This window comes from Semicossyphus pulcher, unplaced genomic scaffold, assembly GCF_022749685.1.
Source record: "Semicossyphus pulcher isolate SPU_LCO1_2020_fin unplaced genomic scaffold, fSemPul1.0.p SCAF_8, whole genome shotgun sequence".
Taxonomy (NCBI): Eukaryota; Metazoa; Chordata; class Actinopteri; order Labriformes; family Labridae; genus Semicossyphus; species Semicossyphus pulcher.
The window spans coordinates 1,983,827-2,003,074 of NW_027211759.1; the positions used below are offsets into that span (position 1 = coordinate 1,983,827).

The 19,248-nt window shown below is 44.1% G+C and overlaps 1 protein-coding gene across 1 annotated transcript; it reads right to left on the minus strand.

The window, feature by feature from the left end:
- Window positions 1-3,648: 3,648 nt before the first annotated feature.
- slc7a10b (solute carrier family 7 member 10b) lies at window positions 3,649-18,596 on the minus strand. Its single transcript, XM_069685972.1, has 11 exons — window positions 18,452-18,596; window positions 14,484-14,688; window positions 12,508-12,659; window positions 8,246-8,371; window positions 8,016-8,169; window positions 6,855-6,978; window positions 6,042-6,145; window positions 5,856-5,952; window positions 5,116-5,265; window positions 3,910-4,087; window positions 3,649-3,828 (listed from the first exon to the last, which is right to left on the minus strand). The coding sequence occupies exons 1-11, from the start codon at window positions 18,594-18,596 to the stop codon at window positions 3,698-3,700; spliced, it is 1,566 nt and encodes a 521-aa protein (XP_069542073.1). The 3' UTR covers window positions 3,649-3,697.
- Between the last annotated feature and the right edge of the window lie 652 nt (window positions 18,597-19,248).

Below are 19,248 nucleotides of genomic sequence, written 5' to 3' on the forward strand. Positions count from 1 at the left end.
TCTTATTAAGAAGATTAGATTCATCTATTATTATTATTTTTTATTAATTTACGTATTTATTTTCAAATTATTACAACAATTATTTTTCATTTTTATATACTATGTATTATCAGCTCTTCATGTTGTGTACGTGTTTGTGCCTAGCAATATATATATGTATATACTCTTTTAGTCTTCTAGTCTGACGTAGAGCCGGATATATATATAGCAATAAAGTCATTGATCAGTTTCTTTGATATTCTAAGTGCTTCATGAAACCAGCAGGGCTCAGAAAAATAAACTCAGTCCAATTCATTCTCGATTTATTGTGCTACTATAGTTATTTACTCATTTTTACAAAAAGTGCACTAAAATACATCCAAGTTAACATTCCATGTAATGATCCCGTTGTAAACAGTGGATGCTTTACAAATAATTTACAGGGTAAAAGTGTCTGTATGTGAAGAGAACACGAGACAGGTGAAGACACCAGCTGCTAGAGATCCTGTGCTGTCCTGGATTTCATGTTTTTACACATTATCTATTAACAGAATGGATCCTCTTCTAGTCTAGAAAGGAATAAAAATACTGATGAGACTATGTAAAAATACGGTTTCCACAATCAGAGGAGGCCAACATCCTAGAAAACCAATACTAGAATGAGTACGTCTTGTTATTGGAAACTGTACATTTTGTACATTTTTTAAAATCACATTGATATATTCAGAATAACATGGCTGGAAATTCTGAGACAAAATACAGTTGCATTTATGTTCTGTTAGTTTTTAAATTAAACCCAAGTGATTGTAAACAAACAACCTTAAATGCAGTTTAAACCCAATGCTTTTAAAACATGTATACGGTTAACTGGTATTCCTCTTCAGCTACATGGCAGCTGTTTGGCAGTGGGGCACAGCTTGAGGCTAAACAGCTAGCCTGCATTCAAAACCACTACAAACAACTATTTAAGTCATAAACTAAGAGATATAGATTGTAAAAAGGGATATTTAAGGAATTTTGCACATTTACTAGGTAACAGCAGGATTAGCACTTTTTTAAGTATTGGCAATATACTTCTACGTCATCTTAAGCTAACATGCAGCAATGTTGCTTGGAAACCTTTGTGCGACTGTACAAACTGCATGCTTCTTTTGTTGAAAAAACATAAACTCTGCTATTGAGTAGCATACCAGCAGTTTTAAACCTGGGACATGTTATACACATTTTGGAGTCTAAATGACTTATGCCAGAACATTTTAAAATTGCTTCAGGTGGCAGCAGTGAAACAGGCTGTAATGGCTGCAACATAATCCTTGATGGGTCAAAGGTCGTCCACTAAAAGTTCTTGTTGTTTCCACTGACAGGCTCAGATTGTTATTCTAAGTGTGTGATAACATGACAGAAAGGATCCCTACAGAGATAGACCTTTTTGTTACAGAGGAAGATGATTGTTTTAACCACAAACAGACGTTACATCGCTCTCTGCACACACACCAGACTCCATTCATAAAACAGTGGTTTTACCTCACAGAACACAAACATAGCCGGTCTAACATCGCCTTGATTTGTTAAGTTTTGTTGTGTTACATAAATATTGTGTTGGAGCTGAGCTAATCATTTAAAATACCAAAGTCACAAAATAACACAAACAAACTAACCAGTCGAGGCAGCGGTAGAGTCAAAACTCCCATGTTACAGTGGGTAAAATTACTGTCTTTGTCAATGGAGTCTGGTGTCTTTGAAGCGAAAGATCTGTGTGTGGTTAAAACAATCATCTTCCTCTGTAACAAAAAGGTCTATCTCTGTAGGATCCTTTCTGTAATGTTGTCACACACTTAGAATAACAATCTGAGCCTGTCAGTGGAAACAACAAGAACTTTTAGTGGACGACCTTTGACCCATCAAGGATCATGTTGCAGCCGTTACAGCCTGTTTCACTGCTGCAGGATGATGGGATCTACAGGATCATTTCCAAAACTGTTTTTATGCAATTTAAACCCAAAAATGTGTGAAAAAAATAGGACCCAGGTTTAAACATAACAGTTTACTGTAAGACAATACAAAATAAAACATAAAACAAAAACAGAAGATATCTCAGTGAGAACACTTCCAAAGTATTACGTGCCATATTAAATCATTAAATAAGTGACCACACAGGGTCAGAAGTTATTGAAAACAACTTAAGAAAATGATTAATTCCTTACCAAGAAGACGTGGCACAATGTTTGTAAAAAAGGACCAGTTTTGTCTCAGTCATACGTTGGGCTGTTATAGCTTTTCCACATCTGATTACAATCACAGTTTAAGTCAGACAAACTGGCGTGATGCGGATCGATGTGAGAGCAGCAGCAGGTAAAGTGAACACGACTACTTTGTCAACAACAGACGATGAATGGAAGACCAAAGTGCTTCTCAAATAATGAAATGCAATACACAAAGTGAAGGCACTGGCAAAAAATATATTAAAATCTAATATAGTGAATCAGTTAATAATAAACAATATCTGAATATACATTTTCCCAAGGAAAGTCTTTTTCACACCAAGTCTCAAAAACACACAGAAGTATGTATGTTAAAAAACATTGGTGTTTGTGAGGGCAGCTGAAAAAGACATTTGAAACGACATTCAACTTTTTTTACATCACAGACTGTTTACAGGAAGTGAACGTAGCCACTGTGATGCCACCCATCGCTCTGTGGACTACTGTTTGAAGCCTGGAAGTGTCATTTTGGACGTCTCATGGCGGCAGGATTTTCTGAGGATAACTTGTATTTGGAGTTTAATATTTTTTTCCAACCCTTTGTGATGTGAAGGACAAAACATATAACCCAAAGTAGACCACATTAACTACACATACTACAATCTACTAGTGTGGTTTATGGTCAGATGTGGAAATTATTTTTCTGATTTCTTTCTCTAAAATGAAACAAAATGGAACAAAATAAAGATATCAAAGTTATTGTGGTTAGCCTTTGGGAGGCAGTTTAGATGAGACAGGTGCTTATTTTACATCAAGCATCATCTCTTTTTAACACATCCTGATACATAGTTTGGCTTTACTTTGCATCCTTCCTCATTTAACTCTGGTAAAAACCAGTATGGTGGCATGGTTTTAGGGTCGTCCTAAATTCACGTTAGATTTTGACGGATATGTTGGTGATCGGTCACAGAAAAACGTCCCTGATTTTCCAACAGAACAGGATGAAAGTGTCTGGCAACCTCATAAATTTGTATATCGGGGGAGGAAGGGTTTACATGACACAAAAAACAGACCGAAAAACAAAACAGTTGCAGGAATTTTCAGAGATTTCTTTCCGTGCATGTCATGTGTGGGACTTGGTGTAAGAAAGGCCTGAAGGCACGATAAAAGACCAACAACATTCAGGAGAAATAACCGTCATGGTCGGAGTTCTGTCCGGTTACAGAAAAAGGAGCAAAAGGGTCCAAAATGGGAATAAAAGTCTCTTTCACAGTGTGACACTGTTGGCATTAGCTTGTTGTACTTGACGACTTAGTAGAAAAGAGGAGGAAATAAAAAGTGCGAGCAGCCCGCGCAGGAGAAAAGGCGTTTCCACTCGACTGAAAGAATCCAGAGTCTGAGAGGGTCAAAGGTCAGACAGGAAGCTCCCGTTCCAGGAAGAAGTGTCTGGACTTACACAGTGACGGAATAAAAACAAGAAGAAAAAACAAAAAAGAGCTTCCTATATTCAGAAAGTTTTAAGAATTGGCAGACAAACTGCTCCTGCCTGATGAGCGGTCAGTCCATTCTGAGGGACTGGCGATCTCGATGGGGTCAAACTGAGGAAAGACCACATAACACAACCTCTGGCCCACGTACGTCGCCCTCTCTGCAGAAGAACACAAGACTTTATGTCAGCAACAGCACACTGACTGCAAGCCTTTAATCAGACCTCAGGTCAGAATCTTACCGATGAAGTTGTAGATGCACTTTGGTTTTTCCTTCCAATGGACGCCCAGGAAGTAGACGGGTACGCCGGTGAGCATGATGACCAAACCGACGCCACAGACCACCGGCTCTGAGTAGAGACTGAAACCCAGCAGCACCGCCCAGAACATCAGGTAGCACACAGGCACCAACAGGTTCACCTGAAGAAAAGGTGTGGTCAGAAATGAACAAAAAGTTTTCACATTGTCTCTTTAGAAGGTTTTTTCCAGTGCTTTTAAACCTGGGTGCTATTTTTGGATATTTTGAGGTCTAAATTACAAATGGTACAAAAAGTTTGGGAATTGCTTCAGCCAGCAGTCGTGAATGGGGCTATAACGGCTGCAACATAATCCTTGATGGGTCAAAGGTCATCCACTAAAAGTTCTTGTTGTTTCCACTGACAGGCTCAGATTGTTATTCTAAGTGTGTGACAACATGACAGAAAGGATCCCTACAGAGATAGACCTTTTTTTAACCAGAAACAGACGTTACATCGCTCTCTGCAAACACACCAGACTCCATTGATAAAAACAGTCATTTTATCGTGTAGAACATGTCAGTTGCTGTTCTACTGCTGCCTTGATGGTTAGTTTGTTTTGTGTTACTGTGTGTCTTGGTGTTTTTAATGTTATGTTTGGATCCAACACAATATTTATCTTACACACAGTAACACAAAAAACCTGAACCAATTAGTGCAGTGGATGACCAGCTATGTCCATGTTCTATGAGGTAGAATTCCTGTTTATGTCAATGGAGTCTGGTGTGTGTGCAGAGAGCGATGTAACGTCTGTGTGTGGTTAAAACAATCATCTTCCTCTGTAACAAAAAGGTCTATCTCTGTAGGGATCCTTTCTGTCATGTTGTCACACACTTAGAATAACAATCTGAGCCTGTCAGTGGAAACAACAAGAACTTTTAGTGGACGCACTAGATGAACACATCTACTGGAGCAACTCCAAACCTTTTTGTACCTATTAGTCATGTAGACCCCAAAATATTGAAAAAGAACTATTACTTTTATCAATGATTAAATAAATAAAAAATAGTGCCCAAAGTGACACCTTCACATGCTTTTTATGTCATTGACAAACAGTCCAAACCTCTAAATAATAACAAATACCTGCAAATGATTTCAATAACTCAAAGGTAAAGCTAGATAATCACAGTACTTAATGTTCTTAGTTGCTACCTTGATGGGTCGGTACAGGTTGGGTTTCTTCCAGCGGTAGTACAGCAGGCCTGCGATGGTGACGCCGTACGACAGGTAGTTGATGAAGGACACGTAGTTGATCAGGTTGTGTGTCTCTCCGATGCAGAGAATAACAATGGTGGCAGCACACTGAAAAACGCAGCAGGGAGGGAAATCAGTGATGAATTTTTCTAATGTCCACTAACAGTTCTTGTTGTTTCCACTGACAGGCTCAGATTGTTCTTCTAAGTGTGTGACAACATGACAGAAAGGATCCCTACAGAGATAGACCTTTTTGTTACAGAGGAAGATGATTGTTTTAACCACACACAGACGTTACATCAAAGCCACCAGACTCCATTGAATAAAACAGTAATTTTACCTCACAGAACACAGGAGCTGCTGCTCTACTCCTGCCTTGGTTGGTTGGTTTGTTTGTGTTATTTTGTGACTCTCACGTGTTTAATTCAGATCCAACACAATATTTGTGTAACACACAATAACACAGCAAAGCCTAATAAAGCAATGCAGCGGCTGATCAGCTGTGTTTGCATTCTGTGAGGTAAAATGTTTTTGTCAATGAAGTCTGGTGGCTTTAAAGAAAGCGACGTAATCGCTGTTTGTGGTTAAAAAAAGCATAAACACATTTACAACACAGACAACTGGCACAGTCGGGATATATCTACAGTATGCATCATCTAACAGAGATCAGTGTCATATCAGAGTGAGGTCATACGTACGCAGACCAGCAGGGCGGGGATGGGCGTGCAGTTCTTATAATGGATCATGGCCAGCAGGCTGGGCAGGTGACCCTCTCTGGCTCCAGAGAAACACAACCTGCAGGCAGACACATCACACAGCACGTCAGCAGCCACACTAAAGTGGAGTAAAGAGTATGAAGGAGCAGTCAGAGCTGCGGGTCTCACCTGGAGGAGGTAAACAGGTATCCGTTGATCCCTCCGAAGGTGGACAGAGCCACGGAGATCGGCATGATGACGGAGAACATTCCCAGCAGCTTCTCTCCAAACGTCTGAACAGCAGAACAACAGACAGACTCACTCATGTGTTCAGACCCACAGACGTAAACATGTTGGGTGGTTTCATCTGAACATGCCTCATCAGAAACGAGACGATAGTCTGTTTAAAGCTCGTCTTAATGAGGCACGCTTTTAGACACACCTGCAGTAAGGTATGAAAAATCTGCCCTTCTCCTTATTACTAGGCCAGTAACATAAACTCTGTCCCAATTCAGGGACTGCATCCTTTGAAGGACATATTGCAAGGCGGATTGCGTCAGAGCGGCGTGTCGAAGGCTGTCCCGTTTCAAAGGCTCCTTCAGCTGCAGCAGACAAATGCTTCCTCCTTTTCCCGGGCCACGAAGCATCCATCGGGTGCATCCTTTGCGGCCCAACGTGTCCTGAGATTCATTGTGCGGTAATTCAAACAAGGCGGACTCTCAAGCGGCCGAGGAATACACTTTAAATGTAAAAGTTTCTGGTTTAAACTCAATCGAGTATGCAGGCTACGAATGACTCATCCTCTGTAGCCTGCGTCCTTCGAAGGATGCAGCCCCTGAACTGAGACACTTTTTATACACAGTCTATCATCAGTATCTTTCATCGTAGCTTGTTTTTCGTGATCTAGAAATCCTTATCCACCGCTGATTACGTTTCCTGATAGATTATAATAACTGTGACACAGACTGTTTCCACTGATCCTCATGGATCCACTTTACTCACTACAGCCACGGCATTGGATGACAGCAGCTCCTCGGGTGACATGGAGGAGAAGTAGGCGATGTTGGTGAGCGTGTACACAAAGGTCACCAATGGTATGGAGATGTAGATGGCACGAGGTAGATTCCTGACCGAGCCAATGGCATGCACACATGATACAGTCAAAAGAAAAGTCAAGTCAACGTGCATGAAAACTGATCGAAGGCAAGAGAAACAAAAAAATGAAATGTCAGATATTTATGTGGAGCTTCTTCAGACCCAAAAGCAGGCGAGTTCACAAAACTCACCTCTCCAATAACTGACATGTAACACTCAATATTTCTTTACTTTTTTTAACAGCCTTATTTCAGATGGATTTTCATTTTCTGCAGCAACAAGACGCGGACAGTATGTTTGACAGGACGTGTTGTTCTATTCTGACAGTAAAAAAAGTTTTCTAATGTCAGATTTTAAACTACGGGGAGTTTTGAAAGGTCAAAACTTTATCTCTATCGAAATACTACAGTTCCATTTTAAATCTGGTCATGGTAACCAATTAAAGAAACTTAAAAACGAAGCATGATCCGCCTGTATAACGTGGAAAACCACTCGATAATAACTGCAAATGATGTCCTTAAAGAAAAACTTGTGTTGCATGCAACTGACAAACTGAACTCTGAACTCTGCTCATGCGTGTGGACTGAACCTCTGCAGGGTTTGTACTGATACAACTTTCATAAATAAGCTGGGCAGCCTTCAGCAACTAAAAGTAATTTACTTTTAAATAATTAAATATCCATCCTTCTTTCAACCAACATCCTTCGAATCTTTCTGACTGTGACCTCTGACCTCTGCTGACCTCAACAGGCAGAGAGTTTTATCATTCTAGTACCAAAATGTTTAACTTAGAGCAGTAATATTACCCTGATAGCTCACAGGATTAAAGATCAGTACTGCAGAAAATATCGCGACGCTCTGCTGGAACCCAATAAGCTAAGCAGCCTTGGTGCTTTAGACAACAACAAACACAATGTCAAAGGTCAAACCGTTCCTTTAAGACTGAGACAAAAACTGCTTGCTGCTGAACAAGCAACACAGAGAATCCAGCTGAGACGGAAGCTGAAGTTTTGCAGTGTTACAGCACTGGAAGATGTTGAGAAGGCGATGAGAGGCTTTATTATTTACCGTCTGGGTTCAACCACCTCCTCCGTGACGTAGTTGAGGAAGTTCCAGCCGCTGAAGGCGAAGGAGGCCTGCAGGAAGGCCAGAGCGATCTGCCCGACTGACGGCGTCCTCTCCAGGGAAAAGGCCACCTGAGGGGTCAGAGCCTCGTAGTTCCCTGCAAGGTAAATCTGACATCTGAGTTTGCTTTTTATTTAAGGGAGCAGTGAAGCTTTAAAGACTGAGGAGGTTACCGTTGCAGATCTGCACCAGGCCGACCACAATGATGAGGCCCAGAGCCATCAGCTTCCCCACCGTGAAGACGTCCTGGATCCTGGTGGCCATACGAACGCTGGAGCAGTTCACCCAGGTCAGCAGCACTGAGGGGGGGAATACACAGAGGTGAAGACAGGCTTCTGAGAATAGGGGAGACCAGGGGCAATTGTGAAAAGTCAAATTGCACCAATCAGAAATGAGGTAAAAATCAATGTGCACATGATGTCTGATGATCCCTCTCTGACCGCCAAGGGATGAACTGATATTTCATACATAAGGCCACATCTTTAGTTTGTGAAGCAGGTTTCTCACTGACATTACTCTGATGACATCACTAAAGTATGACATCATAATGTTCCATTTGACGCTAAAAGCCTCAGGTGACTTTATGCAGCTACCTTCACAGGCTGAGCGGTACTGACTCTGACTTGTCCAACTGGTGGACTGCTCCTTTAACAGAACCAGTATCCATATAAAGTTCCTGCATGGGGGTACCGGTGCTGGGGTTCCTGCCAGTGGTGGGCGGCAGCAGCCAGTTGCCATGGGAGGCAGGAATGTGGGAAAGAGGCGAGTGAGGGAGGGCACGATTGTTTCACCTCGTCCATCACTGTCACCGGCTCGGCCCGCTCTCTCTCATGGTGGCCTCACTCTCCGGCACAAAGACGAGCTGTCAGCGCCACAAAACAAACCACTTCCGCTGCAAAGAGCAAACAAAACGTGGCAAGGACCCCCCAGCACACACACACACACACACACACACACACACACACCAACCTCCCTGAGGAGGCCGTGCAGAGCTCACGTTTTAGCATCAATCCTCCTCCAAAAACACGAGTGAATGATTGCGTCAGAGGCGAGGAATCACACGCTCAAGTCCCGCTGTTTCACCTCGCAGACGGGATTTCAGGCCAGACGTTATTTACTCTTTGATAAGACAAAGCGGCTCTGTGGATTAATGGACATCAGTGCAGGTACTCTCAGGCAAAACTCCAAGCAATTAGGCAGCCTGACAGGTCCACACTGACTCCTGTTCATCAGCTCGGGGCTGTAAAACACTCGGCTCGTCCTGTCACAGACTCTGTTAGTGCTCCTCACACAGCATTCCTCTTTCATATGATCAATATTTGATGGGAACATTTAAATGTTTGAGGAGGACGGAAGCTCTCTGCTGCTCCTCCAAAAACCCAACAGAATGCCTTCTAACATCTGCAGAAACTTCAGGTTTAATGACGTCGTCTGGTTTCGTCTGGTCAGGTGTGTGAAGGTGTGAAAGTAGGCAGAGTATGCGCTTCTCTCTAAAGCTGAACCTTTTTAGAACTTGGCACAGGTCCTTCCTTTTTCTGTGAGCCACTAAAAGCAGCACCAAGAGAAGAGACTGTCCCAAAAAGTCTTCCATTAGCAACGTGAGTATCAGGAGGAAGATGAACAGCAGGGTGCCGTGCAACAAGATGACATCATTAAGGAGTCAATCAATCAAACTCAGTCAGAAAACACAACTGAAGATGACATGCATGTTTCCTTATGTGGAAGATTAAGCAATGTTAAAGTGTTGTTTTTGTCGGTCACAGACTTTTACTGACTAACCAACTTTCCCATCCTCTCCTCATTTTTGTGATGTTTTGAGATGTTTTCATATTTTCAGCAGGTTTTCAGGTTCTACATTTTTACGCAGATAAAGATGAAGATGCAAATAAATGCTTCCACTTTGATCCGTAGGCAGTTAAAAGCTGGACTCATTGTGTAACAACTGTGTGGAGTTTGTATGTTCTCCCACAGTCCAAAGACATGCTCGTTAGGTTCAGTGGTGACTCTACACTGCCCGTAGGTGTAAATGTGAGCGTGACAGGTTGTCTGTGTCTGTAGCCCCTTTCCCACTGGTCCAAACCCGCTAACACCCGTCTTTTTTGCTAAGTGAGAACGATCTGCATTCAGACCTCAGAGGACTCTGCAGTAGACCCGAGCAATTATTAGGGATGCACAATATTGGCTTTTTTGCTGATATCCGATGTGCCGATATTTTCCAACCCTTTTTGCCGATTGCCGATTTCGATACAGATATATTAGGCACATGTTTTTTTCCACCTCCTCACATGACTGATGCTGAGCACAACCTCACTGTCCGTCTCAGGAACTTTAAAAAGCGGCCATAGCGCAGACATCTCACATCCTTCTTCACCCTTGACGGAAGAGGCGTGGTGGACGCAGTGCACTCGCGCTGAGTTGATGTTGAAGCATTACGTCAAGCTTTTTTAGGGAATCTTCGAGCATTTAGGCAGAATTAAAGCCTTGTTTATTGGCGGAAAATATCGGCAGAAAAATAACATATCTGCTGATACCGATATGTCATTTTCAAGCCTTAATCTGCAGATACCGATAACGTTCTGATAACATCATCCCTAATTATCACCTCGGCTCCGATCGGCATTGATGGGAACACAAAACCCGTGTCAACACGCTAATCTCCGCCCCCTTCTCGGCACGATGCTATGCTCCGTCTGTAACTTCTGCGACTCCCCGTCATCTAAGCTACAAATTCTGGCGCTCGAACAGAGACGGGCAGAATTTGTAGCAAATGTGTCGGCGCCGAGTTTGATAAACAGACTGAATGAGTTATAGATACAATAAAGAGCTAACCAGCGTCACATCTTCACTGGTTACTAACCCTGTCTCCGGCGCGTTTGTGACGTCAGACGGTGACGCAGCAGAAAAGAGACCGACAGGAGGATACTTCACTGGCAATGGGAAAAGAGACAATCTGCATTTATTAGCAGGTCTTCCCAGGTCTGAAAAACATCAACAACAGCATCAACACGCAAAATGTAGGTGGGAAAGGAGAATTTGTGTCAGCCCTGTGATTGACAGGTGGCCTGTCCAGGTGTAACCCCGCCTCGCGCCCAATGACAGCTGGGATAGGCTCCAGCCCCCCCCAGCGACCCTGAACAGGATAAGTGGTAAAGATGATGGATGGATGGAAGGTCGGAACCTGGCTGCAAAATAACTGCAGATCTATAGATCCAGGAGTTACAGACCTCATGAGGACTCCTTCTGTCAAAGAGTTTTTCTCTTTATTTAATTTAATTATTCTTTATTTAAGGAACTGAGAAGCAGGTCAGGTGGGGAAAGGTGGAGGCAGCAAAGGGCCCTCATTTTAATCAAACCCAGAGCTGCAGGACGGACGGGCCGCCCGCTATACCAGGAGTGCTACATGATCATCCATGATTAAACGACAGTTAGAAAAGGTATGAAACACTTCAAATATGCTGATTAAAACTGAGAAGCCCTGAAACAAGAAGCATCCTTTTCTTTCTCCTTTGGGAGTTTGCAGAAAAGATTCAGCATCTCCATCTCCTCGAGGTTCATCCAGACTTTAGCTGCTCTCCTCCCTCCTCTCCTCCCCTCTCTCCTCCCTCCTCTCCTCCCTGCTCTCTTCCCTCTCCTCTTTCCTTCTCTCCTCCCTGCTCTCCTCCCTCCTCTCCTCCCCTCTCTCCTCCCTCCTCTCCTCCCTGCTCTCTTCCCTCTCCTCTTCCCCTCTCTCCTCCCTCCTCTCCTCTCCCTCCTCTCCTCTCCTCTCCTCCCTCCTCTCCTCCCTCCTCTCCTCCCTGCTCTCTTCCCTCTCCTCCCTCCACTCCTCCCTGCTCTCCTCCCTGCTCTCTTCCCTCTCCTCCCTCCACTCCTCCCTTCTCTCCTCTCCTCTCCTCTCCTCTCCTCTCCTCTCCTCTCCTCTCCTCTCCTCTCCCTCCTCTCCTCTCCTCTCCTCCCTCCTCTCCTCCCTCCTCTCCTCCCTGCTCTCTTCCCTCTCCTCCCTCCACTCCTCCCTGCTCTCCTCCCTTCTCTCTTCCCTCCCCTCTCCTCTCCTCCTCTCCTCTCCTCTCCTCCTCTCCTCCCTCCTCTCCTCCCTGTTAAAGCGATGCTGTGCATTATTTACTACAGCCATAAAAGAGCTTTTTAAAAGCCTTCAGGCAGAAGTTACATAAGAGAGATTTTACACGTGACCACTTCCTCTCTGGCGCTCGTGCCGAAGGAGCGGAGCTGTAGTTTATTGATGAGCTGGATTATAATCAGCATTAGGAGATAAATTAATCATTTCAGAACTAAAGTAGCACAGAGGAGTTGTACAACTTAAACCAAGTAGTGAGAAGGTTCCCTGAGTGATGTAAAAAGGCGAGGTAAAAGATGCATCTTACTTTTAATGTATGTATCTCTTCTGTGTGTATAATACGGTCTGAAATGAACGACTTACAGAGACAGGTGGCGGACAGCATCCGTGTGGCCATGTACGGAGGGACACAGTTGGGGAAGACGGGCTGCAGGACGTAGCTGGAGAAGGTGAGGGCGATGACGGCCAGCGTGGTCGGGTACATGATGAGGACGGCGCTCCATAACAGGAGGAACCTGGAGAAGAGAGACACGTTCAGTGCTGTGAGACAGATTACATGAACTTCACTGAAGAGAAAACAGATGGAAATCATTTTTATTGTATTTGAAATATTTCTTCGGGGCTTCCACCTTGATCCCAGGGAGCTCAAAACGTCCAAAGGAGACCTAATTGTGTCACACCTCATGTTATCTGTATCTGTAGGCGTGAGACCAGATTTAAGTACAGGAAGTGTTTCTGGTTCTGTTTGTAGTCTATGTAGTCTAATATTGGCCAATCACGTATCAGCAGGCTTTGGTGCATGCAGGAAAAACAGTCTGTGAGGAGAGCATCGGCGTCATCTGACGATGATTTGGCTTCTTATTAATCTCTATAAACAGACATCTGCATGCTAACAGCTAACAGCTAACTGTTCTGTTCTAGATCAAACATTCAACTTGAGACAAATTCCCAGACGCTGTGCCACGAAAGCCTTTCAGCGTTTAGATTTCCCGACTTCCTTGAATGCATCATAAATGATGGCTCCGCCCTCCGTCTCATGTTACAGTAGTGTCCTTCTCCTCTTGAGGACAGACCTGACAAAGCTTCATGTTGTTCCTAATCTGCATCATGATGTTGTTCTTTCAGCAAACTGAAGAGCCGTTAATTAAAGTCGATCACAAGAAAATCTGTTTCTGTTTGGGCTTCATCCCGCTGCAGTAAGCCAGAGTGCAGCCTCTGTGTAACTTCCTGTTTACAGTGAGACTGAGACTCAGCACAGACAGATGAACGGGCGCTCCTCCGGGGGATGGGACGAACCAAGAGATGACAGCGTTTATTTAGCAGACACATCTGGAGGGAGAATTTACCTTTGATCTGAACACACGGTAGCTCTCAAGCTGCTAACTGGACTGTAAACAAAGCAGCACACGGAGGAGGACGTCTGGGCTGGAAGTCGTTTGTCACTGAACGCTTGATAGACGTGTTGCTGCTGCTCTGAGAGGATATATCATCTTCAGACTACAGCGGATGGGTTCAGAGATTGCACCTCATTTAACTTGAAGTAAAGTAAACAAAGCTTGACAGCATGCTAATATGCAAAGATTTTTGTCTTGAAGCATCTGGAAATTTGTCTTACAAATGCATTTATGACTTCACCCCCACCACTTAAACAATGTGTGTCGCTCTGCACGAACAATAGGAGGAGGAGGGACTGTTCATGTAAGAAAGATGCTTTTGGTAATTTTCAGTAAGAGAATCAGAGACCGCACAAGCTTCAGTATGTTTGAAACAAAACTTAAAACATGGCTGAAGGCAAACCAGTCATGTGATCACTGATTTGAACCTTTGCATGGAACCATCCTCCAATATGGAGAGAAGGAAATGTATGTTGTTTGTTCATTTGTATATTTTAACTGTGTGTTTTTTAGATCTTCCTGCACAGGGATCACAGATGTTAATTAGCTCTATAGCTAACTCTGGTCCAACAGTTGTGTTGTGCACGGCCTCTGTGCACAACACAACTAAACTAAATCAACGTTGAGTCTCATTAAGCCTCCACAAAAAATCTGACTAAAAACAAACCTTTAAACTATCAAATCCCAAAAAGGAGGTGATGCTGTAAAGATTATTTCTCCAGCCTTTGTAAGAGTTTCAGATCATGTTTTTATCGACACCGCTGGATGTGAAAATCAGCAGCCGAAACAAGACAGCCACCGTCAAAATGTAACACCTGCAACTGCAGATTATGCACATCATAGTTTAAGAATTGTATAATGTGCTTCTGATTTGCATGTAAAAAATTGCTGATTTTGTTGCATTTGACTACGAAAATGTTGATAAGAGGTTCTTTGTTTCCTCACCCCATCAGACCTCCAAAGATCTCTGTGACGTAGGAGTAATCTCCTCCAGATTTTGGGATGGTGACGCCCAGCTCAGCGTAGCACAGGGAGCCCAACGCAGCGATGCAGCCTCCCAGTACCCAGACCACCAACGCCAGACCCACTGAGCCCGAGTGCTCCAGGACCCCCTTTGGAGAGATGAAGATCCCAGAGCCGATGATGTTCCCTGAGGACAGAGGAACAGGACATAAGATACTGGCAGGTTTATTATCAATAGAGCAAAAACAATGTCACCTGTGCTTCTCACATGTGACTTGTTCCAAGGGTTTGCACAGGGTACACACACACTGCAGACAACACAATTCTTCTCCTGCACCTTAAAAACCCCAGAGACTGTGTGAGATTCTTCCACATGTTCACTGTCCCCCCTCTGAGTTTATACAGAGGGCATTAAAAGACAAAGAGCTCTATAACCGAGTGAGTTAGAGGAGGAGGTAAACGCCATCACTCAGGCCGGGACAGTCCCTCCTGCCCACAGCCTCAGTATGCAGTGTAGAGTACCAGCAGATCGCACACATTCAGACTACAGCGCTACCAGTAGCACAGCAGAAGGCAGCCAAGTGGCACAGACAGCCGTTACATAAGCCGACATAAATTATCCACTCCGGCTGCAGAGGTGGGAAGTGACCGACTCACCTTCTGCAGCTTCCTGAAAGTGACACACAGGAGAGAAAGACAGAGTGTAGTCGTGTTCAGTTCAGCTCAGTTTGATCTGTAGCAGCCAGCTCGGCCTCTCTGCGCTCACTCTGAATGCAAAGGTGCTTCAGCTTTCTGCAAGCTGGACCTTTCTCTTGTTCTACAGCAGGACTTTTACAAAAAGAGTCCACCTTGAGCTGCTTAGCCGAAGTCCAGCTCGCCAAAGCCTGCACCAATAACCAAGGTCAATCCTCTGTAACATGCAACTGCTAAAAACCCTTAAGCTGTATCCTGATCTCCTCTCCTGATGCATTCAGTGCTGATGAGGTGAACGTCGACCACACTAAAAGTCTGTTAATGCAACAGGGTCTAATATGAACCTGTATCTCCTACTGTCATGTTGTTATAATTACACATAAACACCTAGTAATAGATTATATGTGACCATCAATATATGTGTTTATTTCTATAAACTTCATGCCCCCTCCCCTCTCCTTATATGTACGATTCCCCTGTGGGAGATATGGCTGTGATTTATTTTAGCTCATGTATTATCCTCATCATCCTCTTCATACAGTATTTGTAATATAAACCCTCTCTATCGCCCCCTGCTGACTGGCTGCAGTATAGCTCATACAGCCCGCCTCCTCCATGTTAACAGATGGGACATGAGTCAAACTATAAAATCAAAACACACGTCAAATACATTTTTCTCAAACATGGTTTCTGTCATTATAGTTAGTTCTTATCATGCTGATTTATGTCCAAGTGTTCATTTTTCTGACAAGTTTACTTTTAATTAGTTATTTGATGCTGTAAAAAGGGGGCGTGGCCTCATGATTGACAGCTCTGTGGACAAATGGGGCTCCTGCAGCGTTCTGTTCCCGAGCAGCAGAGTAGAGGAGGAACGGCGAGAGGAGACGTAACTAACACTAACACTACAGTCATTGAACTTTCCATCAGCGTGAATATCTGCTTCAGACCGACACAAGAAGCTGTTCTGCTGCAGACTGAGCCCACCTGAGGGCTCCAACACGCCAAGGACACCTGAGGGCTCCAACACGCCAAGGACACCTGAGGGCTCCAACACGCCAAGGACACCTGAGGGCTCCAACACGCCAAGGACACCTGAGGGCTCCGACACGCCAAGGACACCTGAGGGCTCCAACACGCCAGGGACACCTGAGGGCTCCAACACGCCAAGGACACCTGAGGGCTCCAACACGGCAAGGACACCTGAGGGCTCCAACACGCCAAGGACACCTGAGGGCTCCAACACGGCAAGGACACCTGAGGGCTCCGACACGCCAAGGACACCTGAGGGCTCCAACATGCCAAGGACACCTGAGGGCTCCAACACGACAAGGACACCTGAGGGCTCCAACACGCCAAGGACACCTGAGGGCTCCAACACGCCAAGGACACCTGAGGGCTCCAACACGACAAGGACACCTGAGGGCTCCAACACGCCAGGGACACCTGAGGGCTCCAACACGGCAAGGACACCTGAGGGCTCCAACACGCCAAGGACACCTGAGGGCTCCAACACGCCAGGGACACCTGAGGGCTCCGACACGCCAAGGACACATGAGGGCTCCAACACGACAAGGACACAAGGTAAAGGTGTGTGTTTGAGAGAGGAAGGGAGGGAACGTCAATACTGCGGCTCAACCAGCCGATCTCTCCTGCACACGCTCTGGATACAGATGAGCAAGATGGCAGTGCCCGCTCCGGGGGAGTTAGGCTTCATTATTGTACAATGTGAGGAGATGGAGACGCGTCGTCCATCTTTATGTGCAGCCAATGATTTAAAGTCCGACTTTAGAGTTTAAAATTGAAATTCTTAGGAAAAAATTAGAATATTGACTTCAAAGTCAGAAATGTGAGAACAAACAGACAGAATTATGAGTTTATAGTCCCACTTTTAAAATCAGAGTTTAAAGACACTTGGACATAAAGTCAGCTTTCTGATCTTAAAGTCTGACGTCTGAGGGAAAGAGGAAGACACCTGAGAATGAAGACAGAATTATTAAAAAAGGACATTTTCTGCCTTTAAAGTTAGAACTCAGATAATTATTTTCACATGTGGCTCTAATCCTCTTCTTTAGATTCGACTCGACATTATCACATCATTAATTGTTCATTCTGAAGCATCAACGCTAAAGCAGCATTTCACTGTTGGAGCTGCTGCAGGTGGAGCTGGTTTATCCAAACGTATACGGGTCGTGCCCCTCCAAAGGGTCAGCACTTAATTAAAGATGGAGGAAAGAAGACAAAACTAAATTCTGACTATTCTTTGTTTTTGTGTAATACTTTGGACATTTTTATCTGCTTGGACTAAAAGTATCAGATTATATGAAACCAGGTGAGACGTTTAGAGGTGAAATGTCTCTGACGAACTGCTGACCACTCAGAGAGGTGACAGGAGAGGTCACAAAGATAAAAAAAAGAGCAATAAAGAGAAACGAAACAGTAGAAATCAACTGACTCAATGTTTAAAATGTGTCATATTTTTAAGCTCCTCATGTTTTGTAATGCAACATCTCAGAAAGAAGGAGTGCAGTAAAAAGTACATCTTCCTCTGAATTTCAGTGGAGTAGAAGTGTAAAGTATCACAAATCCTCAAGTATTCTGACTTTTCACATTCCTTGAGTATGTTTTAGTAACTTTCCACCACTTTGTGCCCCAGAGGTTCTGTGTCAGAGAGTTTCAGGAATCAGAACCAGTTTAAATGTGTCTTTTTAAAATGATAACCCTCCTGCACTGCAAACTGACAATATTAAAACTAAAAGTGATTTCCAGGAGCAGAGTGGTGCAGTGGGCCCTCTGCATGCAGCCTGACCCCCCTGCAGGCCTGCTCCCCCCTCCTCACCATCCATCCCTCCAGCCTGCATGCACGCTGCTGCTCATATTTACTGTGCTTAGGTGTGTTTAAAGGTCCCTGCTGTTCGTTCTGCTTCAGCGGACAATGTTCTTCTGCTCGACCACCAGCCTGCTCCTGGACTTCAGATATTTCAGCCACGTAAGCACTACAAGTCAGTTTGAAGTGAGCACACATGCAAACAAACATGGAGTCCCTCATTTCGTAAAGCCACTGAACTATCATCATCCTAATCAGACACTTAATTAGCAGCCCAGAGGGAAGTGAAGCTTCATTTAAACACCTCTTTGTAGTTTTATCAGCCCTGCAGGACTCTTTCAGGAGGGAAAACGACTCGAACTTGTTTTTAAAAGTTCTGCAGAAATAAGGCACAACTGCTCCAAGCATCAGCTCACTTGTTTTCCTGCCTCACCTATGATGATGGTGCACGCGCTCAGCAGCCCGATCTCCTTCTTCAGAGTCACTCTGTCGGGGATTTTCTTCTTCTTCTTCTTGCCGTCCGTCGCGCTGCCCTGCGGCCGGGAGCGGATGCTGCTGCTGCCGTTCTGTCCCTCCATGTCCGCCTGCCCGGGTCCGGTCCGGTCCGTCCAGTCCGCTGTGTCCTCCCAGTCCCAGAGCTCCCAGTGCTCCTGTCCTCTCCTCGCTCCGTATTCATGCACACTGAATGGGCTGCGCTTGCGCAACAACCTGCCGCTGTCCAGGGTAGAATGTTAAATACCCTGGACTCACCATGATGCGTTCAGGGACGCCGGGAGGAACAAACCTGCTCTGATTTCAAATGCAGCATAATCAGATGAATAAAAATACAATACTTAAGTTATGTCAGCGAAATACAACCGTTTTAAAATATGAAATGAATAACATGACAGAATCATCGTCTATAAAAAACGAATCAAATATAAGAAGACATTTCAGAGTTGTTGTTCTACTTTGATGAAGAGCAGATAAAACATAAATATGAAATCTCAGGTTCTTAAGGTTTGAATGGATCAGACTTTACGCTCTCAAAACAAAATCGATGTTTTAAGTTTAGTTAAGTTATCGTATGTGTGTTATGCTGATTGTCACAGTTGTGTACAGAAACCAGGTACATTTAATGAGGTACTTATTTTATTACTTATTTGAGTATTTATAAAATGTATTCCACAATATTTCAGAGGGAAATATTGATGATGCATTATTATAGCTGAGGACGTTACTTATCAGAGC